The sequence below is a fragment of the Larimichthys crocea genome, chromosome III, assembly GCF_000972845.2.
Source record: "Larimichthys crocea isolate SSNF chromosome III, L_crocea_2.0, whole genome shotgun sequence".
Taxonomy (NCBI): Eukaryota; Metazoa; Chordata; class Actinopteri; family Sciaenidae; genus Larimichthys; species Larimichthys crocea.
In genome coordinates, this window is record NC_040013.1 from 44,598,299 (window position 1) to 44,626,215 (window position 27,917).

General features: G+C 41.2%; 1 protein-coding gene across 18 annotated transcripts in view; it reads right to left on the reverse strand.

Moving 5' to 3' along the window:
* The window catches only part of rims1a (regulating synaptic membrane exocytosis 1a), a 107,938-nt gene extending 81,947 nt beyond the window's left edge, over nt 1-25,991 (reverse strand). For all 18 annotated transcript variants that reach the window (XM_027276104.1, XM_027276098.1, XM_027276102.1 and 15 more), the window contains exons 1-2: nt 25,722-25,991; nt 21,681-21,755 (exon numbers count right to left, since the gene is read on the reverse strand). In XM_027276104.1, the coding sequence (XP_027131905.1) occupies nt 21,681-21,755; nt 25,722-25,882 (236 nt within the window). In that variant the 5' untranslated portion in view covers nt 25,883-25,991. The remainder of the gene's footprint in view (nt 1-21,680; nt 21,756-25,721) is intronic.
* Nucleotides 25,992-27,917: the final 1,926 nt, after the last annotated feature.

The following is a 27,917-nucleotide window of genomic DNA, read 5'->3' on the forward strand; positions in this document are numbered from 1 at the left end:
GCTGAAGTTATCAGTGATTCATGTTTGTACAAAAATTCATGGCACCACCCAATATCTGTTGAGACATTTCAGTCAGGACCAACTGAGCAACCAGCTGACAAGTCTTTCCATTCCTATAGGTAGTGTGGCTAAAAATAGAACTAAAGTATAGGTAAATGAAAACACATTTCTGCTCTTGCATAATAAAGAATGGAATTAGAAATTATGACTCGTGTTTGCTTGAGCTTTTTTGAACCATAAACTGTTATTTATTGTAAATCATCCAAGTTAAAAGGTGATAGGATGCAATAAAAACAAAAGTAAAGAATGGTGTGATTTCTTTTATTGGATGGATAACAAATAAAGGGCAGGAGAAGTGAAGAGAAACCAGAGAGCGAAGGAGACAATGGTTGCATTAAGACTGGTCGATATCACTGTTCTCTGAACTGTTTGTGTGTTTTGGTGCAATCAACTTCTGTGTGTTTGCTATTGTTTCAGGCTGCTTTGTCGACGCAAGAAACTCTCGAAATCGATATGAAGAAGAGAAGGGGAAGAGTATCGGTTTTATCTAAGGCGTTACAGTATGTTGATTAATTGGATTTCGCACTGTGGAGATTGAGGAGAGACCAAAGAGGAGAAGATGTGATGGGCTGAAAATCACAGGAGGAGAGGAGACGGACTGTATGTACATTTCTATTTTATACAGTCAGGCTGGTTATCTTTCATCTCAGCGGGCAGGCCAGGAGAAGTGAGGAAAGAGGAGAGGAAATTAGATGAGAAGAGCAGGACAGAGCGGAGGGGAGAAGGAAAGAAAATGACAAAAAAGAGGAGATGAAAGGACCGAAGAAGAGAGAGAGAAAGAGATAAGATGGACTGAGAAAAAAGACAGAAGGAAAAGAAATTAGAAGAGAGGAGAGATGGAGAAAAAAAGACGGTGAAATACTTATAATACATAACACCATTCACTATTAGAAACACTGAGGAGCTTCAGGGCATCGAATTATACACCACAAATAAACATGTGATCTATTGACTGAAAGTGCTCTGGAGAACCTTTTTGTTTTAAAGAACCCTTTTTTGCTGTTTAAGGTTCTGAATGCAAAAAGTCACGTGTGTGGTGTTTTGAAGATCTTTTTTATGTTCAATCTTTTTTTTTCCTTTTAAATGTTCTTTGAAATACTGGTTTACATGTTCTTTAAGTTGCAGCAATGTGAGCTGGTTTTGATAAAAACCAACAAATTTTTCATGAACCTGAAGTACACAAGTACAAACTTTAACTAATGTCTTCTACTGTACATGCCTATCCTATTGACTAACTCGTGGCTGTGTGTAGAAATAATTGTTGTGGTGCCATTTCTAATTGTAAAGATTAACAACTTTTTAGAGAGAGCAATTAGTAATGACATAATAAGTCATATAAAGTAATAAATACTACTGAATTACTTTCTTGAGTAATTTACTCAATGTTGCATTTGAGATGAAATATTTTAATTCAAATTATTATTCAGATTATTATATTTATAATGAACTCAAAGACAAATACTATTTACACTACATTCAAGGAAGAACTTGATAAGAAATCGTTCTTTAAAGAACCAATTGGTAAAAAGTTCTCCTCCTGGTGAACATGTAGGTGAACCTTACCAGGAGGAGAACTAAAAGTGGAGTAGGGAGTAGAGAAGAAGAGGAGAGGAGAGGAGAGGAGAGGAGAGGAGAGGAGAGGACTTTACATACTAATTAAATATTAATTAGTACATACATATGATATCATGTCATGTTTCCTACAAATCTAAAACATATAATTGAAAAATACTGATGACCAAATTGATGAAATGATTGTATAACTGCCATCTTTTATCTGGGAATATTTCCATTGTAATTTAAATGAGTGATGAATCATAAAAGCAAGAAGAAGTAGACATACAAATAAAAACACACTCCTGACCACCTCATCTCACACACAGTGAAGAAAACACTGATTCATAGAAACACTTGGTTATCTGAGCCGAGCTGGACTGCAGGTTCAAAACGAGCTCCTCAGATTCAATCACCGCCCGCTCATTCAATCTGCTCACTGCCGTAAAGAGCATTTCAAGTATTCCATATCATTTGCTGTGGCAGCAGTCCACTACTTACAGACTGGGAGTCAGCGACGCAGTCTCCTCCCCCATCAGCTTGTCCTTTAAAAACTACAAATCCCAGCGGAGGAGGCCAGAGAAAAAGGAAGTCTGATAGTCATTTGATGGAGAAATTAACGTTGCCTCTTTTATGTGTTAACAGGATGAACTGAATACACACTGAAGAAAAACCCTGCAGAGACTCCGAGGACTCAGTGAGTGAAACACAACCTGCCCGAGGAAATGTTAACACCTGCCCACACACACACACACACACACACACACACACACTCCTCATCTCACCTCATCATCTTGAACACAAAAAACAACATTTGCACACACTCGTTCAAACCCACAGCTGATGAGGTTAAGTGCACTCTCTCTCTCTCTCTCTCTCTCTCTCTCTCGCACACTCGCACACACACACACACACACACACACTTCCTGGGAGCGCCAGTCAAAGGTCACAGAGAGGTCACCCGCTGCTGCAGCACCGCAGGATTTGCTTCCTGATCCGCGGCTCTCACTGTGTCTGTCCCGACCCCTGACTCTATTCACAGCCTCGCAGAGTCACACTGGCGTACAGTACGTGCAGTGTGATCGATTGCATGTTTATTGTAGAAGTGATCGGTACACTGCTTGTTCATGGGAGGCCCTTAAACTGGATCTGAATCTGCTGATTTGGGTCAGATTTGACACGAGGAGTTATGTTTTGCTCTTTATTATGATTATTGGTGTCTTATTTGTTATTTCAGAGGCACTATTGCTGATGATAGGTGGCTTTAATCCAAAATAGCTTCTATTGGTATTAAGCTTAATAAATCTATACTGGCTGAATGTGGCCCCTCTGGATATTAAATGCATAGAGAGGGCTCGGTGCATTCCCTCATCCTCACTACATCTAATTTCCCCTCCGTCCTTACTGTCACTCTCTTACTGGGTTCATCGAGTTTTTACAGATCTCTGCTTCTACCTTCCATTTGCCACGTCCGTCGCCTCTTTTCTGATTTTCTACTTCTCTTTCCTCGTGGCACAGTTTCAGCCTTTCACCTATTTACATCTGCTCAGGATACTGTAATGACAGAACATACTGCAAAGAGTGTGAGAGTCAGGAGGAGGCCGGACAAGAGTCGCTGCAGAAGGAGGCCGACACAAAACTTTGACCAGATCAAGCAAAACAGGTAACAGTGATGTGTTATATTCTCAATAAATTTACAATATAAACAGATAAACTTATTAATTTGACAAAAATCAACATAAATAACTGCTTAATTCCTATCACCACCCCACCCCCCTCAGATACTCCTTTGTCCCTACAACACCTGCTGGATATGGCAAGTAACAAAACAATGTAGGAATTAACCAATAAATAAACTAAACTGAACTAAACTTGTGTGTGTTTTACTTTCACCAAAAATGTTGCTGTATGTCAAATATAGCCGAAGCACATGCACAAAAAAAATGAAATGTTGACTTTAATTAAATTCATTTTGTCCACAGATTTCCACGTAATTGTAATTAAGTTACTTCAACTCAAATATGTACGTCATTGAACTCCTAACATAGAGTTGAAATAACTTAATACAACCTGCAGACAAAATAAATTTAACTGAAGTCAACATTTCATTTAGATGGAATGTGGAACTGAGATGTCACTCAAACTTAGAACAGCGTATATTCCAATGGGGAAAATTATAGAAAATGTATGTCTGTAATATAAGCCTGTCTCAGCAGCTGGAGTGGACTAACTTTAGGATTCATGGTGTTCAGTCTTGATCTGCAGGAAACAGCTAACAAAGTTAAAGCCTAAAAAACTATGTACAGGCACCAAGCCTCCAATCTGTCAGTTTTCACTCTGCATACTATAGCATATGCTTAACAGTAGCATGGGGCCCACCATGACTCAACAAAGCACACAGTATAAACACACTCACATGCTTTAGCACCCTCAACACATGCTAAGTATTAGCACTCGACATGCTAAACTGAGTACCAGAAGCAGCGATTTACAGAGGGTATGTAAATGCATCATTTACAGTCCATGATCTCCTCGGTAAACAGGACTTGAATGTTGCGCATCCTTCACATGTGTGCTCTCTGCATGCGGAAAAGTGTCAAAGCAGGATGTACTGTAGAAGCAAAGGATGAAAACAGGAGGAAGTATAGATGGAGTACGTGTCTCCCTGAATCAGTCAACCACAACAAGCCATCAAATCTACTCTTGTAGGTGAGAAGAGAAAAATCGTCATTACATCAAATAAGAGTGTTGTGAAACGTGTGTGTGTGGGGGGGGCGGCAGATCATTATGAGAAGGAGACGGGGAAGAGGATGGAGCGAGCGAAGGGAGGGGAAAGAGATCAGAGGGAAATGTACAGTGTGACGGAGAAATGGAGCAAACTCATTATGAGAATGCAGAAAAATATCCATATTCAGACGTAGTAAGACACAAGGTTAAAGCAAAGTGAGAATAAAAGCTTCACTTCTCTACGCAAACACACACTGAAATGCCTTTACTCTTGAACAACAATAAAAATGAAGCCTTCGTGTGTCTATGTGGGAGCAGATATACATATTTTAAACAAACAGTCCACGATTCACAGCAGGAAGCAGCATTAAGTGTCTCGTAATTAAGCTGCACAGCGCTAACAAGCTCTCCACTACACACACACACACACACACACACACACAAAGGCAGATCTAAGTTTTGTCCATGAGAACGTAAATTAAATTGGATTACATAAGCCAGCGCTAAAAATCCAATTTTTCTTAATGAGAGTGGAAAAAAACAAGTTGAGCTCATTTCTAAAGTAAATCAACCTCTTTCAAGGATTTTACTGAATGAAGTGGTCGCATGTTTTTATGAAAGTAGTATCATCTGTCTATTGCAAAGTTTTTAGAGAATTCACAGATGGATTGATTTGCCAGGTGGGAGAGTTTGCTGTATAGAAAAGCAGCAACCTTTGTTGCTGGGAAAATGAAGCCAATGATTGTCATTCTTGTCATTGAGAGGAACTTGTCATTGTGAATATGCAAATATATGGATTAATACATATTTAGTGCTCTAGTGAGTATTTCCAGCATCAGGAAAAAAAAAAGTACAGCGTATATACATAGTAATGATGTATGTGAGCGATTTTGGACAACAATGGAGCTCTATGGCATGATACACCAGCCCGTACTCACTCCCCAGTCAAACGATAAAGTACAAGACCCCTTTAAGTAGTTTTTGTTCCTTAACCAATCTACAACCTTTTTTTTGGCCTTTAATGATAGGACAGGAAGCAGAGAGAGGGGGAGTGACACGCAGTAAATGGCCGTCCGATGCGGGATTCGAACCGGGGCCAGCTGCAGCGAGGAGTGTAGCCTCCAAACACGGGGCAGCCGCTTAACCCACTACGCTACCGATCGCCCCAACTATGACCTTTTAAACTTTATAATATGTGAAATGTTTCAAGTCTAATGGGACCATTGATGGTATAAACAACGTAATTCATGCTTTCTGAAATCGATAAGAGAATCGTTAGATAAACTGCCAAACGATTCCATGGAATTGAAACACACGGAACGGTTCTCAACAAGAACCGGTTCTCGATTCCCATCCCTATGCGTGACGTCACCCGTAGGTTTTCAAAGTGTAGTTTTGAAGCTGAAAATATGCAGCTCTGGCCACCACCATGTTGGGAGTCCTGCCTCTTCCACCTCCTGGCTAATCTAACAATCAGCAAAGATGTGGATAACCGGCTGATCCAAGCAGCCTCAATGTTAATTCTGCATAACTTTAAGCCTTAATATAACTTGAACAGGTGAGTTTTATAGAAATTTCAAATAATTTTTTTGTACCAGGCTTTAAACATGTTTTGCTGTGAAGATGGACATTTTAACATGGGGACTTATGGACGTTGAAATGTGGACGTTTGAGGAATTACAGTTTTTGGCACTTTGGCATTGGCTTCATTTCCTAGCCACGGGGGTTGCCTCTTGATCATTGCATTGCATTAATAAACTAAGCTGTCTACTGGGCCCTGCACGTGTAGAGGGGTACCTACAACATCCTAGGTTGAAGTGTAGGGCCGTTGTTCAAAGTGAGAACATGTTGGATGCATCAGGCAACACTGAGAAGGTTTGAGAGCAAAAAAGGACTGATGAAAAGGGGCAAGGAAGGATGGAGGGTAGAGGTGGATTAACTTTATAGCTCTGTGACCGATGCTACAGTACACAGTAACTCAAAGACGGACAGCGCATGGACCTTTACCTGGCAAGGACAGAGAGGACATGCACACACACACACACACACACAGCCATCTTTCCTTAACTATCTCTTGTTGGAACCCCTAAAGACTTTACCTTCTTAAATGTTTTCATGTTTAAAGCACTGTATAGCCACAAGCCCCATCTACATGTGAAATAATAGGAATTTAAAGCTTAACTGAAATATATGAACAAGTATGTGAGCGCAGGACATAAATTCTTCTTTTTATTTCACTGACAATTACAGTTTGATGGAGGTTCAGAGAAGCTGTTTGTACAGGTCACTGACCTTTTTACCTGGTGACCTGAATACACTGTGTGTGTGTGTGTGTGTGTGTGTGTGTGTGTGTGTGTGTGTGTGTGTGTAGGTGTTTGGGAGGGGGATGTGGTGTTGTAGTAACTACGTTGTAAAGCTAGCCCTTTAATCAACCTGACATACACATTCTAAACACACACACACACACACACACACACACACAGACTTAAAGGACAAGGCGTTATCCTTCTTTTTTCTAATTGGTAACAAATCCTATGAAACAATCAAAATCATGAACTATCTTTAAATCGCATTCTTCCGTGTCGTGGAGCACTGTTTGACACGTACACATGGACACACTCACTGTGCTTTACTTGGAGTTAATCATACGTACATCGCGCTGCCATAAATTCGAGCAGGGGCCACATTAATCATTGAGGTCCTGGAGGAAAAAAATGAGCTGTGGTCTCTTTCAGTGCGTATCCATCAGGTCAGCTGACGTACCTTACTGTCCTCCTCTTGTTTGTGGCGTGTCTGGTCTTAACATTCTGCTAAACCACAGATTCATACGCAGCCGTACCAAAACATATTCAAATCAAAAGAGATGAACCTTAAACGTATCCAATGTCATTTTCTACCAGTGAACAATGACAAAGATAGAGTTTGATGATGTTGCGAAGTAGCATGGGATCATGGGAGTTGATGCCTTCATTGTAAATTGATTATCGCTGATGAAAACCTATGCAATGGGACTCATGGACAAGATGATGTATTATGTTGTAATTGGTTTTAGCCATGTTAGTCAAATTTTCACATTTTTCTGGCTTTGAACATTTTATATGAACAGTGTAAGTACGCAACTTAAAAATATATAACAACATATAAATCCAGCGTGTATTGTTCAAGTTAACTATGAACTCAATTCAATGAGTTTCAGGCTGTGGGTCAAGCAAACGCACAGGGACATCTTCGTGTGTGTAACGTGGTCACTTTAATGTTGGCTTCAATAGTAGGACGACCCAACGCTGGTGATAAAGACAACGCACGAGTCAACCTTCATCCTGACTGAAGTTGCTGTTCAGTTTGTTTTGAAATGTTGACATAGCTTTTATTATTGCACATTTCCAATTGTCTTGAATGTCTGTGTAGTTTAAAAAAAAATCATTTTAGTCTTTAAACAACATATAACAACAACGACACATTACCTCATATCACTCGACACGACACATTACCTCATATCACTCCGCCAAACTTAACAATCGCTTATATTACTTGCAAGGTGCAGCATAAAATATAGTTCCTGTTCCAAATGAAGGAATAGAATACAAATAGTTACGATTAATTAAACGATGCCAATAATCTCCATGAGCCTTGGTTAAATAAATGTAAGTATATAAATAAATATATGTAACGTAATTTATAAAATAAATCTTCACAATAACAAATCTCGTCTTACACTGTTTTAATACAGAAATGTTTCACAAAATATCAAATAGCTTCCTTATTATTTTGGTTCATATTGTGCTAAGTTTATTACCAAATAAGCCATTAATTAATCAAAATCTAATAGCCTCACAGTGAAAATGGGACCATTTGGGACACCAGATGTGTATTAATCCATGGCTTAAAATAGTCCCTAACCAATTCACTCACGACTTTTTGAGTAATGTTTGATAAAAAAGTTTCGGGTTTTTTTAGTACACAACTATATACAGTGGTCCCTCGTTTATCGCAGGGGATAGGTTCTAAAAATAACCCGCAATAAACGAAATCCGCGAAGTAAGTTTTACAATTATTCTACATGTTTTAAGGCCATAAAGCCCCTAACCATACACTTTTATACACCTTTTTACACACATTTTGTACAGTACTCCCTTAGTGCTCTCCCTTAGCCAATTTAGGACGCCGAACACAATGCGTGTTTATACTGTACAGTACGCTGTAAAAAAAAGCATGCAAAATTACACTAAAAAAATCTGCAAAACAGCGAGTCCGCGAAAAGTGAACCGTGTTATAGCGAGGGACAACTGTATTTGAGACATATATTTCAAATATTCACATTTTCATCAGAATTGACAGCACTGAGTGCCACAGACAAGGCACTGCACTTGCTGGACAACTGACGGACACGCTGTTAGTTTTGGTTTGTCAAAAAACATCATTGCATGTCCACTCTTGTCTGCAGGCAAAGCTTCCATTGGGTCTCCAGTATCACTTCCCAAAGTGGTTTTAGACCACACTCTGCCAGAGCCTGAATCCTCGATCAAAGCTTAAAGTTCGACAAAAGACCCCCCCCCTTGACATACAGTAGATGTGTCCAAAACTGAGATAAAATAGCTGAGTCCTTCAGTCCTTGAGCGTCATTATTTCTAAGCCAAACGTTGGCACTGCCTTCTTCGCTCCTGGGCTTTCATAAAGCAGGGTGGCATCAGGTTGGAACTGGGAGCCAGCTTTGACTCTTTTTCCTGTAGTGACTCAGGCCTCTATGGCCGAGTATGAGTCACTCCCCCAGTTCCTGGATCGATATTCAAAAAGCAGGCAGACATGAATCAAATAACAATGAGTCAGTGTCAGAGAAAATCACCTCGCAGCCATTTAGAAATTAAGCACTCCAACTCTACGTCTCATTCTCATTTACTCTCCTCTTTTTCAAGTAACTTTGGTCCCCTGTTACTCTCTTGTGTTGTGAGATGTTTAAGTCAAGACCTTTAAACGTCCAAGTTTCATTCTCAAACCTGTCTCCCTCCCAGCATCCTCTTTACCTCCCCACAACTCTCTCACTCCTGTCTCTAATCTAGTACCCCCACAAACACACACACACACACACACACACACACACACACACGTTCTTACTGTAGAGGAGTCATCTGCAAGATTGATTGGAGCTCATTCTGTGTCCTATAATAGACGAGTATTAAAAAGTTTCCTCCCTCTCATGCTATTTGTGAAATTGAATGGAAGGTGAAATGCATGCCAGAATTAGAAATGGGTTTCCGGTTTGCGGCAACTGGGTGTATATGTGTGTGTGTGAGTGTGTGTGTGAGTGTGTGTGCGTGCATACAAAAAAGAAATTTGTTTGCATGCAATGGAGATCCACCTACGCTCACTTTAACACCTTATTATCTGCAGAAAAGAGTTTATCACCTTCACAGGCTGATAAGAATCTGTGGATTATGAAACTGGTTATATACATTGTCTTAGGCTTCATCAATCTCATATTTAACAAAAGCTTTTTTTATTGGAGAAAAAAATGCTTTCTGCCAAAATGAGACTGAGTTGAGGACTAAAAGATGATTTTGTTTTGTTCTTATTATGAGTTGTTAACATCATGATAATGTCATAATGTTAAAGATATATTTTTGCAAAATATGCACAAAAATCAATTATAACATCTTTATTCTTACTGGATGAAGTCAAAATGCCCTTTAAGTTTTTACTGTAATTCACAACCAAATGATTATTTAATGAAAATGTGTTTTTATTCTACCTGATTGACTTGATTTTCACTTTGTTGTCATAAACCCATGTCCAAAATACACACATGCACAAAGAGGAGCTTACATTAATACGACAACAAACAACAAAGCACCATTCATAAAACTTCAAATCAACAGAAATGATTTTAAGAATGTTTATTTCATAATCTGAACAAAGACACTGGGCCGCTGGTCAGTTTTATTGGTACATATGCAGTGTACTGTATGTTTTGTGATGTTTTGTGAAAATGTGTTATATATATTTTAATTCTATAAAAAGTTATTAAAAAGTAACAACCAAACTGTTATTTTAAGTATTATGATGATAATGATAAATTATAGTTATTTCTTATTTTTGTACAGAAAAGCAGCTACACTATTTTTTTTTTTTTTACTTTCTTAAATTACTTGTATGTAAAATGACAGTAATGATCTGCAATTCAATATTTAGACCTACAAAACCTATGTAATTTATTTTATTTTTTTTACTCTTTTTTTATGGTGGGGTATCACTCGACCCACGTCAGGTCCACCTATGATCTATGTCTTTGCTGATTTTTAGATTAGACGGGAAGCGGCTTATCCTTTAACCTGACTATGGCAGCAGCCATGTTTTTCACTCGTGTGTTGTTATTTGCTAATTGTTTAAATACATTCAATTACAATTAATCATTTCTACATACAAAACAAACTCATTCTGAAAATAAAGCTTAATTCTGATGTTCCTCAGCCTGTTTCTGTGCTCTCCATTAGTGCATGTATGTGCTGTGCTGTGGCCTGGCTGCTCACCATATGGCAGCGGGGACATGGAGAATCTCTCGCTCTCTAGTTTTTCTCACTCTGTGCCAAGCTCTGTTGTTCCTCCTCCGTCCCTTCCCCTCCCTCACTTCCGTCACAGAACTCACCATGCTGAGCTGTTCGGCTGTACTCTCACCTCCCCCTCTCCCTCCATCCCTCCTTCTATCCTCTCATCATTTTCTTATATCACACTCTCGCTTATTCCCTACCAGTTTTTGATGGTATTTACAACTCATTGGAGAAGGGAGATTATTAATATGAATCGTGTTTGTCCATCAGTGATTTATCCAACTTGTCTCCAGGAATCTTTTTTAAAGCACTGAAAGTTTTGTTTTTTAAATGTACCAAAGAAGAACAGATCAGGCTTTGAGGAAATCCCATCAGAGAAGAAAAGTGATGATTCATGCCAAATCTGACAGTTGTGATTTAAGCAATATGAGTGTATGTGATCACCAAACCAACCAAAGTCTCTCCTGTATGCCTCCTTCCTCCTCTACTCGCCTCACCTCTCCCTTCCTTCTCATTTTCTGTATATGTTTCCCTGACCAGCTTTCAAGCCACTCACTCCTTATCTCTTATTTCCAACTCGTTCTTTCTAACTTTTGTGTGCCTTCAATATTCTTTTGAAAAGGTGCTCTAAAGATCTAAAGACGATTCTCAGAACATCATCACTCCCTCAGTCTCTCCAGTAGTAACTTAAAACACCATAACACATGGGAGCAATTGAGAAGAGGCTTAGTGAACACCCAAAGAGTGCAAGGTGTGGCTGCCAAAACCACAAAGGACAAGGTAAAAAAAAAAAAAAAAGCAAACTGGGTGTTGTATTGTTTATTGAAGAGACCTATGACAACAGTAATGCTGTTCATAATCCAGGTTTAGCCACAGGATTAGAGATGAGCGAGTGCCACTTTATCTGTATCTGCAGCTCAGCCAGCCCAGCCTTCAAACAGGACAGCAGGTCAGTGAGTCTACACTTCAACGCTCTGCAACGACTGAACGCAGGTGACGTAGTATAAAGAGCGAGAAAGTCTGCATAGGGGTAGATGGATGGGTCCGTCAAACACAGGACTTTCACCCTGGAGACTGTTGACTACATGACCTGTTTACTACATCTACTGTGTGAAACTAAAAGTCAGCGTTCAACTTGTTTTTAACTTCTGTCACATTCAGTTACATTACGCTGCATTGCGTACTTATTTTAATCCTTTAAACCTTTTAACAAACTGCAGCTGTTTAAACTCATGTGCAATGTGAAACCAGACATTACATATTTGTTAGAGCTAACTTGAGCACATGCAAACCTGATGCTAGAGGATATCCACTGCATCCTAGCCTGAAGTGTGGAGCCACTGACCAAACTGATGACTTTGACTAGTTGGTCTGTTCAACTAAATAATCTGTATCTGTATCCGTGCTTGGAATGGGCTGAACTCAAATTAGATGTGGGCCAACTGGAAGTTGTTGCTATATTTATCACTTATATTGCTATATTTATTTCTTTAGTTTACACAGCAGCCTCAGAATTGAGCTTTAAAGCAATATTTATTGTTCATAGAGAATGGATATTGACACATTTTACTCTGATGGTACTCCAGCTGAGTACTTGCTCCACCCAACAAAGTCTGAACTGTTTGAATTATGAGTTAATTTTGTCAGCTAATTTTACATTTAGTCTTAGTCCTAAATCAAAGGTCCAACGAAATAGCCTTTTTATTTAGTATGAGCATTTTAATCAAACTTCATAAGTCTGATTTCAAATAAGATTTCCTCTGATGGATTGTTGGCTGAAAGAAGCAGTGCTGAAAGGTGTCCAGAAAATGACAGGTTGTATGATGATGAAGAATGCAATGTTATTCATTTGAGCAATACACCCAGATGTGATACATGTTCGGATTTGCATATTTATTTTTAACCAACATGACTCAACAAATGAGGACCTCAGATGACTGGAGCATACTGTCTTTACAGTCAACAACAACAGGGATGTAATTCTGTGATTCTTTAGACCTTAGAAAAAACTCTAGTTGTTATAGACTGTGTTATATTCATTCGTTTGAGTGTTTATGATATAGTACAGTGTACTATTTGTAATGTTTTTGTGTAAAATATAGCTAAGTATGAGACAGTTGACTACTGCCCGGCATATTTTATTCAAGGAATCACAGAAATGTGCAATCATCCAATGAGAATGAGCTTTAGATTGACAAGAAAACTACCATCAATGATAATAAAGATACATTTCATCCTAGTCTTTTGTTTCAGTTCAATTTTAGTCACATTTAATGTTTAATGCGGTCAGTTCAATTACAATTAACATCTTCATCATATAGAAGAAAATTCCACTTCAAAATATTTTCGCTAACAGATTTAGGACATCTGATGTACAGTCCAGTACTTTGTACTTAATAAATGTGTTAATATGTCACAATAATAGGTCTATTGGTTTATTTTTCTAGGTTATCTAGTTTTGTCCAGTGAATGGAATTTTGTCACACATTTAAAAGCTCAGTCTTTGTCGCAGCAGCCCAGGGTTTGAATCCGACCTGTGGCCCTTTGCTGCATGTCATTCCCCATCTCTCTCTCTCGCCACATTCCTGTCACTCTTAAGCTGTCTCTATCAAATTAAAAAAGCTTGAAAAGGCAAAAAAAAAAATAATGTTATAAACGACTTAGGAAGCTTGCCAAGTAGTGTTTGATGTGTCCCAAATCAGCAACCTTGTAACTGTGGACATTATTGTATCCAAGTTCGTGTTGTGATTATCGATCGAGCGTGGCAAAGAAAACAGCATAGACAACAGGTTATGCAATGTGGACGCCTGTGAAACTTAAAAATATTATTTTTCCCACATTCAAACAGTAGTTTCAGTGACCTAAAGTGTAACCTGTGTGATTAGACTGAATAACAAGGGCTTTAAAGGCAGCATGAGTGGCTAATAAATACAAATTTGTACTGAGTGGTGGAGAGTAAAGCATTATCAGATCCAGGGGCTTTATGATATTTCAGTTCACACAGAGACAGGAGGAGAAAAGAGAAAGAACTGGAGCTCATGATCAGTCAGCACAAACACACATAGTTAGTGAGCTAAAATGCTAACACACTAGCTGTTTGAGGACCACACAGTGTGCAGAAACAAGTCAAATGGTGGTCAGATCTGCTTCGCCTTCAGTCTGAACACACCTTCATAGGAGCAGAAATATAATTTGCTTTGGTATTCGAAAATGTACACTTCCCACAGCAAACTTTCACAGTATTCATGGATGATTTCAGAACACGGTGCGTTTCTCCTACAGTGTGACGATCACCGGTTCATAGTTTGTCGTGAGCTCGGTGCTTATAATCCCCTTATAATTGATCCCAATGCACTTCACTAAATGTTAATGAGCACACCATGTGCTACTGCATGCATGATGCCTCATACATCTTTATAAACACAGATTAAAATCAAATATGATATAAATAATGAGGCTTGAAATATAATGAAGACGCAGCTTAATACAATTAAAGACTTTTCAGGACATTTCCAGGAACTGTGGACACTCAACGTGTCACCTGGGATGTGGGGGGTGGTGGGGGGGGGACTCTCAACCCGGCCTTTAGATAAAAGGACCAGCATAACGACCTGTGTGGATATCCAAGAGCACAGTATTTACTGCAGAATAAGAAGAAAGTGTGAAGAGAAGAGTGTTGGAGAGTCACACACACATCCTATTGCTGAAGAACACGCACACTTGTAATTGGACAAACACCTAAAGAAGAATATTTTAGGAGTGTAGAAGACTGAGGGGGAGAGACCGAGAGAAAGGAAAGAAACAAAGAGGAGACCACGCTCCGTGAAATGAGAATAAAAAATAGATAGAACAAAAGATAAAGATAAGGAGAAAAGAGAGAGAGAGAGAGAGAGAGAGAGAGAGAGAGAGAGAGAGAGAGGGAGAGAGAGAGAGAGAGAGAGAGAGAGGGTGGGATGGAGGGAAAGGATGGGAGAGAGAGATGGGACAGATGGAGAGAGCACCAGAGCCAACAGCAGAGCTAAGTGGGTAGTGTGCTCCCCAGACAGCGCTCCATATGGCCTGGCAAAGCCATACACAGCCAGGCAGCACAAACACACATATACACAGCATGTATACACACATGCGCACACACACACATACCCAAACACTCCTCAACACAAACAATCTAATTCACACACGGAGTGCATATTCACACATTCCCGTGTACCCACACATGTACAGGGCTCAGTCTGAGGGGGACGCACTCTTTAAACAAAATCACCAAACCAGATATATTTTTAATTTTCTTTGTATTAAAAAACGATCTACATCATCTAAATCCTGACATTTACTGTGAAATCCAACTGCGACTTTCTTTCCTACGAGTCGTGAGGAAAAGCTCTGGTCACGGCCGTGTACAGCTTTTACCAGCAGTGACGCTCCCTTCAGCAACAATCACTGATTTGTTATAACGTACAGCAGTTATCTGCGTGATTGAGGATAGACATGTCAGCAAACGGTACTGTTTGTTCAGTACTGCAGCTGCCTATAAGGTGCTCGTTGAGGTAGAAAACAAGGTCACCTTTGTCTCTACTGTATGAATGACTTCCACTCAAATTCAAGCAAAAAACTTCATGTTTGCGCTGAGGTCAGGATAACAGACGGATATATCGGCTGTACGTTGGCTGAGTCCAGCGGCAGTTGGGTTTTTGGGGCAGCTTTTGTCATTTTATTTTGCTAATTGAATGATCAGCCTCTGAAGAACGAGTTCACTGTTCGCCGACACGGCTGCACAGTGGCCAAATGGATCATTTTAATGTATGGCCCAAGCCTTGCACCTATTCAATAACTCTATAGAGGAAGGGCTTACATCGGTGGTCTGTTATTTTTAAGTATATCCAAGTTTGTGCAGATAGCACATTTTTTCTCAAAATGAATGATCTCTTACAAAGTGCTGTTGGGTAAGTAGTGTTAGTGTAGTAGTGTTGCTTTATATCCGTGACAGCATGCTTCCTTGAGTTAGGCTGATCAGTCTCGTTGCCTGACAACTTTCTTAAAGGATAGTTTGCGTTTAGCTGTCATATTTTTGTAGCTGTGGTTCTGATAAACGTGTATCATGGCAACAATGCTACAAGAAGCCACTGCACACTAACACTGCATGCGCAAACAGTACACACTGCAGGTCAACATTTACCCAGGTCGTCAGTTTGTAAAAGGCCCCAGTATGCTTCAAACTAAGTTTTACAGAGATTGTGCCCCACTTCCAACAGCAGAACTATTTTCTCTCAATCTCACACCATGAATGCATCGGAGGAGAGATTGCTGATTTGTATGATTTATTCAGAAGACTCCAAAGTCAAGCAAGAAACTCCGGGATCCACGTCTGAAGTGTGGCCTTTCAGAACAGGTACAACCAGTTTTTTAAACGCAGTCGGACCAAGAGGCAACCTCCGTGTCCGGAAAATGAAGCCTATTCAGAAGTGCCAAAAACTGTAATTCCTCAAACGTCCACTTGAGACTGACTACAGAACAGAAACAAACATGTTTACAGCCTGGTACAAAAAACAGTTTTGGTCTCTATAGCTAATTTCCCCGTTCATGACAACTGTACTGAGGGTGAATTTATATACAACTCACCTGTTCAAATGATATTAAGGCTGATTATGCAGAATTAACAGTGTGGCTGCTTTGATTGACAGCTAGATGCTGTTACAGGTGGTTGATTTCAGCACCCTGCCACCACCGATTTACCGTTTTTTTTGATTAGTCGGAAGGTGGAAGACAGTCACTACGCTTCAGAAATCTAAGGCTGACGCATCACATCAACTACTCTGTTTCAAGCATACTGGACCCAACAGCTGTAATCGATGATTGAAGCAGATAGTTTGGGTATTAATGTTAGCATTCACCTTTGTTTTCTCTTTATAGTTGTCTGACTTCGACATCAAACTTCAATAAAATATCGCCATGTTCCCAGTAAAATATCACCATGTTCCCAATTCTTACGCTGAGGTGTGAAATACTCCATGTGAAGTCAGGTTGAACATAAACAACCTGAAGATATAGAATGTTGTGTTGCAATATACCAATATTATGTATTATATATTAATTTATTATGTTATGAATTCTGCCATAAATTTGGTCACAATAATCATGTGGTGAAAATCAGATAAACTAACTCATATGCGAGACATAAAATTCCCATCCCTTCCTACTATTTAAAAGAGAAAGAAGAAGAAGAAAGAAAGAAAGAAAGAAAGAAAGAAAGAAAGAAAGAAAGAAAGAAAGAAAGAAAGAAAGAAAGAAAGAAATGTAAGGCTTCATCTCTGTCTTATCCTCTAAAGATGGAACTCTCTCAAACACACAGAAATCTAACAGAGTGTGTCCCACCCCATTCTCCGCTGGAGCAGAGACTCATGGGAAGACCAGGATAACAGCCAATCCCTGAAGGAAGTGAGGAAGTGACTCCTCGCCAACCCCAGGGGTCACAGAGGTTACTACGGGGCTGCTGGGCCATCGCCATGGTACCCTGCTATCAGGGGACACCTGGCCAATCGCATTTAGTTATGTGAAGTGTAAACACCCTCACAATGCGGTACATTCATGTTGCTTTTAGAGAGGCATGGGGTTCAGTGCGCAGACAGGGACGGACGAGGGTGAAGTGAGGACAAAAACACGCAATGCATGTAAGCATGTAAGCAGCATGTCAAGAACTGACCAGTCCACAAACAAAACGGAAGGTCTCACGAGTTATTAAAGTTTACAGTGTGCATTGTTCCATGGTGTGAAATTCATAACAGTGTGGGATAAAATTAGTTCACTTCCAAGAACACTGATACAAGAACACAACATTATTAACAGATTCAGTGGTGGACCTTCAAGAGAACAAACAAAGTGTTTAATGACGAATAAACATGGAGGAATAAGCTGCTAATTTAAAATGCATTCAGTAACACGAGGTCATTAATAACACAATAACAAATCATTTGAAAACCTCTGTGATTAACTACAGCTGAAGGATTACATGCTCCCCTACAGACTGAGTAACTTTTACAACTCCTGGGCTTATTAAAACTTTTAAAACCCCAAGAGATGAAGTCTAAAGAACACAGTGGTCAAGTTTAAAACAAGCCGTTTTCTTTTACAGCGCTTTCAGATCGCCAGCAGCTCAATCAACAGCTCACCAGAAGTCCATTCAGTCTGTACTGAGCCGATCAACCTGACAAACATTTGGCAGGAACTGACCGTCAGCAGCCAGGTTTCCCTGCCCACTTTATTTCCTCCAGACGTTACAATAATTCTGTGAATAAACATTATGCCTTCAGAAATACACAATGGACTGTTCCTGTCTGCCGTCCAGACCATTTTTTACTTACAGAAATGAGTACAGGAACAGCTCCATTATGTTCTCCATTATGAGATGATTTAGGCTATACACTGATATTACGACTTTATTAGGGTTTCCAGCTAACCATACAAACTTTAACTGGTCAGTAGATGATCACGCAGATATTCTATCAGAAATCAAACCTTCACAAACACCAGACTGGAACATAATCTTTACTCTTTATTCAAGTACAATCAGCTAATTAGCATTACAAACAAATGATCAAGATAACAACCAGTAATTTTGTTCCTGTTAAAGGTCCAGTATGTAACATTTATGAATATATAATGGAAGAAATATAATATACATAATTATGCAAAATAAGAATGTATTTTTTTTATTCCTGTGAATTTATATCTTTTATATCTACAGAGGGAGCGGGTCTTCTTCCACAGAGTCCACCATGTTGAACTGCCATGTTTGTACAGCAGCCCAGATCAGACAAACAAAATACTGGCTCTAGACAGGACCTTTTCTGTTTTTTGTCTATTTTTATTTTTTGTTTTCCAGCCACTGCAGTTTATCCTTCACGCTCGAAACGAAAGGTGAGGCGAGCAGTATTCATTTGGTTGCAATCTGCAACTTCACCACTAAATGGCACTAAACCCTGCACACTGCACCTTTAACTGTGTGTTTTTTGAGTGGTGTTAACAACTACTACCATGTTTGGTATGATGGTATATATGTTTGAATTTCTCCAGGATAATAACATTTGATGAGGATGTCATTTAGCCATTATGAGCAGGATAGGGTTAGTGCTTACTCTGTTCAGGAGGTGAGTTCATATGAATGACCTCCCTCTTGTGATTTTCACGGCCACACAACAAGTGAGAATTTTCTGAAATCGATGACAGTATAAAGAATGGACAGCGCATGAGTGATGTCGGCAACAGATTTCCAAAGCTTAAAATATGCGGTGCTGGCTGCTGCCATCTTGGCTATCATCTAATCTCAGAATTGTCACAGATCAACAGAAACCAGAAACCATATCTAAAGCAACACACAGTCCAAACACCACCTAACAGTCTTAGCCCAGTATCAGAAATTCACCTCAACAATGTCAGCAGTCCTCCTGGTTTGGTGTGTTAGCATTACAATCACCTTATAGACATGATGTTATCTCTGTCCAAGCCAGGCCGAGCTGCAGAAGGAATACTGCTGGAATACTGACTGTAATGTCTGGTGAGTGATGTGACCGGGAAGGCACAGATTGTATAATGTTATAAATGGGGGCCATATTGTGGGATTCCTCAGAGAAGCAGATGTGCTCCAGCTGACTTACTCTGTAATCCCCCTTCACTCTCTGATCCAACACACACACACACACACATACAGTGCACACAGATAGAGCATAAACAAGCTTTATCCTTTGATCATTGTGTGGCAGAAAGAAAAAAAAAAAAAAGATATCACTGGCCGCAGAAGTCACTGCGAATAGAAATGCACGGAAACCGGCTTTTCAACGTGCAAATAAGCCAGCGGGGACTGAGATGCTCGAATAACATCAAAGAGTGAAAACGACAGAGTCTGTTTCAAGTAACGTTTGCAATACGAGTCTGTATTAACAACCGCTGATCAAATAACCAGACTTTATACACACACACAGCGGTGAAGGAAAGATGATCAACGAGCTGAGCCATTATAAAGAATCGCTCCTGACCAACCCATCAAGCATCCAATTCCCGCTAATTGGAGACGAGATGGAAGGCGTTATTTCAGCAAAAGATAACCTCTGAGCTTGCAAAGAGGTATATATATATATATATATATACTGATAACTATATATATGGGGCTGTTACAGTCATCTGTGAGTAATACTTTAACTTTGTTCCAGAGAAATTACCTATTAGTTTTTATGTTTGGTGTGTCAAATAGATACCCATGATCCTCAGCAGCCAATGCTATTTAGGAGATACCAGCGTGACAAGTAATAGCAGACGCCTTTGTCGTCACATGTGTTAACCTATGCTTCTGCTGTGCAACAGATTGTAGCACAGCGGCTACAATCTCGACGAATCCTGTCTGAAAATGCCCCAACAGCTTGTGAACAGACAGTGTTAAGGTGACACATACCAAAATAATAAGTCTTACTTTGCGACACTAGAAGCCTGATTACTGCAGTAAAGATTGCAGGGATGGATAACATATTTGCCTCAAGTGGACGCTCGAGGAATTACAGTTTTTGCCACTTATGCATTGGCATGCAACTTTAGTGAACTGAAGCTAGCTTGGCCATGCTGACCTTACAAAACAGAGGAAGCTAGTGCTTATTAGCTACAAATAGCTACGTCTCTTGAGCTGTCTTGTCTGGTTATTGAACAATCAAGCTATTAACCAGCTACCTTAGAGAGCAATCGTGACTGACTAGGTCTAGCACGTTCCCGCAGTGGTTACCACTACGAGTAGTCACAACAATCCAATACCACCTATCCTCATGTAAGGACGAACATCACCATGCTACTTGCAGGACCAGAGCTTGATTCTCACCTCCACATGTCCTCAATGTGGATCTTTCAATATATCGCTAGATAAATGTTGACTGAAAGGCATGAATTATGTACTAGGACTGAAAAACAGCGGACACAAATGATGGATAAGAATATTCCAGACACAGTTATAATAGAAAATGACTCATTATGTAAGCACGGCTTTGCTACGGGCAAACAGAACTGGTTAACTGGTTGTCTTACAAAAGTTTGTGAAGACCCAGATTCAGGTGAGAGGAAGTTGAACTGAAACACATCACACACACACACACACACACACACACAGACGATGGAAGTAATTCCTCCAGACGAGCAGCAAACTGTGAGACACCCAGAGCATCTGAATCCACCCTAAGAGGCAATTCTACGGAGGAGGACGACAGCATGAGCCAGTCTCTAATGACTCAACAGGATCTGGACTGGACTTATCACCCTGACCATGTCCATCTTTACAGCGGGAGCTGTGTAGTTGCTGTCTGGTAGGTAGACAGACAGGTTAACAGGATATAAAGTCCCTCAGAAGAAGAAGAAGAAGAAGAAGAAGAAGAATCTTGTATCTTCCTAACTGAGTCAGATTTCCTAAATATAAATGAAAAAATCTAAACAAGGTGTCTGTGCAGTGCCATTCCACTTAGAGTATCATCCAAATTACATAACACAGGCTTGAGTCACACTTGCAGAAGGTAGTCGCCAAAACATGAGTTTATCTTTTACGTCGCTGACTCATCCAAGGTGTAAAATTGTTGTGATTTCACAACAAAACATGAATGCGTGGCAGAAGGGCAGACTGCCAGCTCCAAAAAAGAGGTCATTTTGGGGGCCATCGGAGTGAAATGACGTTAAAGTGACGCACAAGCGAACATTAACAGCCATTTTAAACTCATTTCAGGCCACTTTTAAACTCCAAGTCGGCGTGAAGTGGGCGGTTGGGTATAACCCACTCACCGGACGTCGTTTTGCTGCGGAGGTTTCTTCTGCCCAACCAGGTTCACCGTTCTTGCTTGGATAGGCTTCTCTTCTCTGAAACACACAAAGTTAAGAAAATGCTGTGAGTGCAGATGTCCACCTTTTAGAATTAAAAAGTTTCTCCTCTCATGTTCATATGAGTTAAAATAGCTGAATCCGAGCATCAGTCCAGACTGCAGTCAGTTTCTTGGGTTCATTTTGTTATGCCAGGCTTTCCTATGAGCATCAGCTAGCTTTCAGGTGTCTGTGTTTTGCCTTTTTATCTTAATAAAACCTGATATAGAATGGCACTCAACCAAATACACCAAACCAAAGAATCAAATGTTCCAAATACAGACTAAACCGATAAGAATTCTCATTTAGACTCAGTGTTGGAGATACATTTAGGACTTAGTTAACAATGACATGTTTTCAATATGGCCACTGACACGTTCACAGTGCGATTCAAAACCATCTCATCCATAAACATGAGCGGTGGGCTCTGATCATTCTGATCACAGAGGAAACTCCAGAGAGAAATCCCTGCTAACACCCACACCGTCTAAAACAGAAGACGCGTCTTTCATCGTCGATACTGCGGGTAACCCTCTGTCTCTCTAGCTGAGACGCTTTTTTTGCACATTAGGAATGCTGATATCTTTGTTTCATGTGGATTCTAACCATCCTCTGCTGGACTGACTGAAAGAAGTAGATGTTACGTCCTGGGGTTATGCTGGTGAAAGATACTGTGTGGGACTTCAATTCTACTTTTTCACAGGTGATGTTATCCTGAAATGAAGTCAAAGTCAAAACTCAAACTAAAAAACACTCCCTGTAGTGGTACTTGGGGCAATCTCTAATATATTTTTTAAAAACTGATTAAATGAATTTAAAAACATATTATACATATCAAAATACTACAAAGTTTCTAATGAAAATAAACTGTGGGATTGCTGGAACTTACAATAAGTTTTGCATTTCCTGAAGTTGCACGCATACATGAGCTCAGAGGTGACAAAAAGATAGTGAACGGAGGTAAAATAAATAAACCTGCCTCCTGTGTGAACTGTCTGCAGCTGAAAAGAGTCGGGTATTAAAATGAATAGAAGCCAACAGTAGCCATTTCTACAATGTTACACAATAGTTAGCTGTGGTCTAAACTCTCAACATTAAACTGAAAACTTCTGTGCTTCCATGATCAGTTACATTCATCCACCACAGGCTGTCCATGCGTTACAGCGATTCCTGCCGTCACGTTACAGATAAAAGTGATCCCATTCAGTTCAACACAAGCCTGTTATGCAATTTAGGGAAAAGACAGCACTGGTATTATATTCTTACTCTGTATTGACAGATTTCAGAAACAGTATCAGGAGGGAAAAAGTTGAATGAGTAGTTAATACACAAAAACAGTGTCAGAATTCTTTCAACTGACATTCACAGTTGTCTGTAAACTACTACAAAGAAGACTCCTTTCTTTTTCTAGATATCAGATAACTATATTGATACTTGAATCCATTATCTGTCACTGCTTATCCTCATCAGGGTCACGGTGGGGCTGGAGCCTATCCCAGCTGACTTTGGGCAAGAGGCGGGGTACACCCTGGATAAGTGGCCACCTCAACACAGGGATAGAGACAAACAACAATTCACACTCACATTCACACCTACGGGCAATTTAGAGGCAGCAGTTAACCCATTAAGTGCATGTGTGTGGACTGTGGGAGGAAGCCAGAGAGAACTCCACGCAGAAAGGTTCGAGGCGAGGTTCGAACCACTAACCTTCTTGCTGTGAGGTGACATCGCTACTCACTGTAGATCAGCAGAGCTAATATATTTTTCAAATCTGGCACATCTAGTCCAGAAAAAACACACACACACATACACACACCTACACAACAACTACTGGAGCTTTTACATTGGTCATACACAGTGCATGTGTTTCCTGTGTCTTCGTTTTAGCTCTCGGACTACGTCAGCACATGTTTCTACCTTGGAGGCAAGCAGGGTGAAATATACGATCCCTCTGAGAAATGATATGAATGAATGAAATAGGTGATCGATTTGAGGAGGCTCGTACTGACATGAAGTGATTGCAATGCGATGCAAAGAATTCGCCTCCGCTGAGTCTCTGGTTTCATCACTTCGGTGCAGTAAAGAGGGATATCCTGCCTGCGGGACTGTCAATACGTTTGATCACATGTGCTTGGTTGTATCAGTAAAAATGAGCTTCAGGATGAATTATTGTGTTCATAAGACAGTGAGGGAATGCCGCTCATTGATGCTCTGTTACATTGCTGTAGGGAGGAGCTTTACTGTACTGTTACTGTGCTTTATCTTCATATGAAGAACATATTCATCTGCAGTTTATCAGTAAACTCACTGTCATCACACACTGCTTTACCTCCTAATAATTATTGACAGGACATCATTGTTTACCCCCAATGTATTTACCATTACATCACTGTTGCTATGGATATATACCTACAGGGATGTATGCATACATATGCTGTGATCCTGTATGCTTTAACAGCAAGAAGACTGACGGTGAGAAAGCCTTAAAATGCTCACAGAGTAGTGTATCCTCTGCCTCTCTGCATTACAACCCACACTACCCTACTGCTGTACACTCACCATGCATGTATTAGTCAACCAGTGCAGCTTTTCAGTACACACACACACACACACACACACACACACACACACACACACTGCTCAGCTATGGCAATCTCTGTCCAAACAGTGATGAGTGGAAACGCTGCTGAAGCCAATATAGTATAAGACACGTATGTGCTGACAGGCTGCCTTATTTGCAGCAGCTACAGTATGACATGACTGAATCCACCACAGCTTCTGATACATTACAGAAAATGATGCATAGCCACTTAGAGTCGGGGCTATATATTGGACATTTCCTTCTTTAGATGCAATGAATCGATCTTCCGTTCCAGTGCTGGGCTATCAGTCCGCACAGAGGGCTTAAAATAGAACAGGGACGTAAAGCTTGAGGAGCACCTCTCCGCTTAGGTGGGTCGCTCTATCTTTCTATCTGCCCGTGTGTGCATGCAGCTTCCACGCAAGACCATGCAGAAAACATTTTTTATTTTTTTTAAACTTGATGCATTCTCTGGCAAGGCAAGGCAAAAGGAGGTGGGGGGGTGGATGTGAGTTCATCTCTGCACCGATCGCGGCGACCGATGAATCTGGAGGAGACTTTTCCTCTGTGCATGTACGGTGGTGGTACATAGAGGAGGAGGAGGAGGTGGAGAATGCACACAGTTAATGTAAGCCACTCCTGATTCAAAATGACATGACACAGGCACCTTTTTCTCTACCCCCACCTCCTCTTGTTATAGGCCTACTGGTTCTATAACAGCCTGTGCGATGTGTGTTGCAAGAGCACTGGCCTACATACAGTACATACAGCTTGGAAAGGCTCAACCGCACCCCAGAGCTGAGAACAGCAGCTGTTGAGATGGATGCTGCACAGATAGAAGCCAACAGGGAGGGTTTCACTTTTACTACTGTCAGTGCCCGGGCTTCAGCGCTGCGCCTCTAGACCAAACGTTTGAGGTGAAGTCTGTGGTGTGAATGACAGAAATCAGCTCTTATTTTTCATCAGAGTGGAGTGATGATGCTGCTGATGATGCTGGAGCATGGTGACACACCCCTTCATCCTCCCACCATTCTATTCCTCCTGCCTCCCGAACAACTTGCACCTGACCCAGGGACACACTCGACCAAGCCCCCCGTAAGACCGGAGAGGATCTGCAAACTGGACGTGAACCTGGTCTGCACACATGCTGTAGTCTGTGTGAGTGTGTGAGTTCAGTGTGGAGAGACCTGCAGGATGTACAAGCACAGACACACACACACACACATGGATGCATCCAGTGGAGGGATGCTGGAACATCTCATCCAGAGGAGAGGACGGAGGTGGATGGACTTCTTCAGCATGGAAATAGCCCAGGCCCAGTCTCTCCCTCTCACACACACTCACACACACTCACACACACACTATCTTCCTCTTCTCTCTCTTACTTTAACATGGCCTCCTCCTTCGCCTCTTCCTCCCGTTGCCGAGCCAGAACAGCCATGATGATCTTCCTCTCATCCTCCGTCAGATGGCTCAGGTCCGGCTCCGGGATGGCCGGGGCGACGGGTTTGCGCGGGCCGCCCCGAGGGCCCACCGAGGCGAACATCTTTCCCACCACCACCACCACCACCACCTTCCCTTCCCTTCCCTTCCCTCCCTCCTCTTCTTCCTCCTCCTCCTCCTCCTCCTCGCCTCGGTCGGGATCACGGATAGAAAACCCGCTGGCGGAGCCCACGGATCACGACATGGCCCACGGACAAAGCGGTAGTTGGAGCGACTGATGCGGAGTTCCCATGGCGGTGGCGGGGGGCACCCAGGGCGGCGGTGGCGGCAGCAGTGTTGGTGCTAGCTCCGGTAGTAGTAGCAGCGGTGACGGTGGTGGTGGTGGTGGTGGTAGCGCTTCGGTTCCCGGTTGCCGTGTTCAGCCTCTCCTTCTCCCTCTTGCTGCTCCGCTGTCTTCTCCCCCCACCCCCCTCCCACCGCCCGCCCGCCCGCCTCTGCCCTCCACCACCTCCGTTTTACGGGGAGCCCATATCTCCGGCGGTCGGTCGGGACGATGGCACACGGGAGGGGGATCTCGCTTCCTTCCTTCAGGCCGGGCAGAGAGTGGTGGTTGGAGGAGGGGGGGGTCCCCTGAAGGTGGCTCAGGTCCCCGCTCGGTCCGGTGGGCTGGCTGTGTGGCTGCGGGGCGAGGCGGCGACTTCTTGTTTTCCAGCGCCGCCGCTGATGATGCTGATGCTGATGCTGCTGTCAGGGAGACGGAACCGTCAATGGGACCGCAGCCCCTCAAGCGCGTTCACTAGTCTTGCGGCGGGAGCGCGCAGCCCTCATTTGAGAATGGGGGGCTCCGCTCGGCGTCGAGATGCGCGCTCACGCCAGCCTGTAGCACACACAGGAAATAAAGGGTTCTTCAAAGGTGCACTGTGGGTTTTGTAGGATCTGAATAACTCGAATCAAGAATCTCTCTGAAAATGATAGCTTCACAGGCCTGTCCCTGAACGCCACACCATTCTTACAACCTCAGATAAATGGATTCATGGATTATAATGAAAGATGCTTACATGGAATATTTCCACGAGTTGAAATATAGTTCATTTATCTTTTTTAATTTACTGTCAAAGGCTCTGTTCTTTGGGACATGTTATGCATTAAGGGGTTTCTGCCATATAATTGACATGAAATATGAATGCCGTATAATATAAAGGTTTTGCCATGAAATATTACAGTATTAGTATATACAATCTTGCAGATAATCTATTAAATGATCTTTAATCTATTAAAAAACATTAATATCTATTTGTTAAAATACTTTATTATTCATAGATAATGTTGAGTGTGGTGTGGATTGGATCTACTGATTGGGCGGGTCTGTTGAATAAAGTAAGCAAAGATAAAAATAGGCTGAAGAATAAACCTCAAACATTATGTAAGTGTGTCAAGGATCAATAAAGCAAATTATTATCAATTATGTACAGTAAAACATGCATCATACTGGTGCAAAGTCATGAGACAAAGTCAAATAAGTAAGAAACCTCCACAAGATGAACAGAAGTCCAGTGTGTGCTACATGGAGTGTGTTCAGTCAGCAATGCTGTGAGAAATAATGAATGTAAGTCTAATGGACCATGTTCTAGTACTGCATGAAACCCTTCACAATAAGAGTGTTTGCACTCTCCTCCTCCTCCTCCTCCTCTCTCCCACCAATCATTGCGTGTTAGAATGACGTGCATCCCCCCTTTTTTCCCTCATTCCTCCTGCCCTCCATCTATCGCTCTCTCTCTCTCTCTCTTTCCCTCCCTCCACTCCTTCCGTCTGTCCTTCCTCCTTATCCATCCTTCCAGCAGTTCCCAGCTTACGCACACACACACATACACACTACTTCCTCATGCTGTAAAACAATCTCAAGGTAGCCTGAGGTTTCCCACACAGCCGTGCACACGTATGGCTATAGGGTGACATTTACAGTATGACAGTGTACAACATTTTTATTACAGGCATTTTTATTACATGTTACTATTCAGATCCACATGAATTTGCCATTAAAGGGAGGTGTAAAACACACAAACGGTATCATTCATTGTGTCACATTAAGCCAAATTTAGAACTACTAAAAATATGACTATTTTTAGTCTCAGATCCCG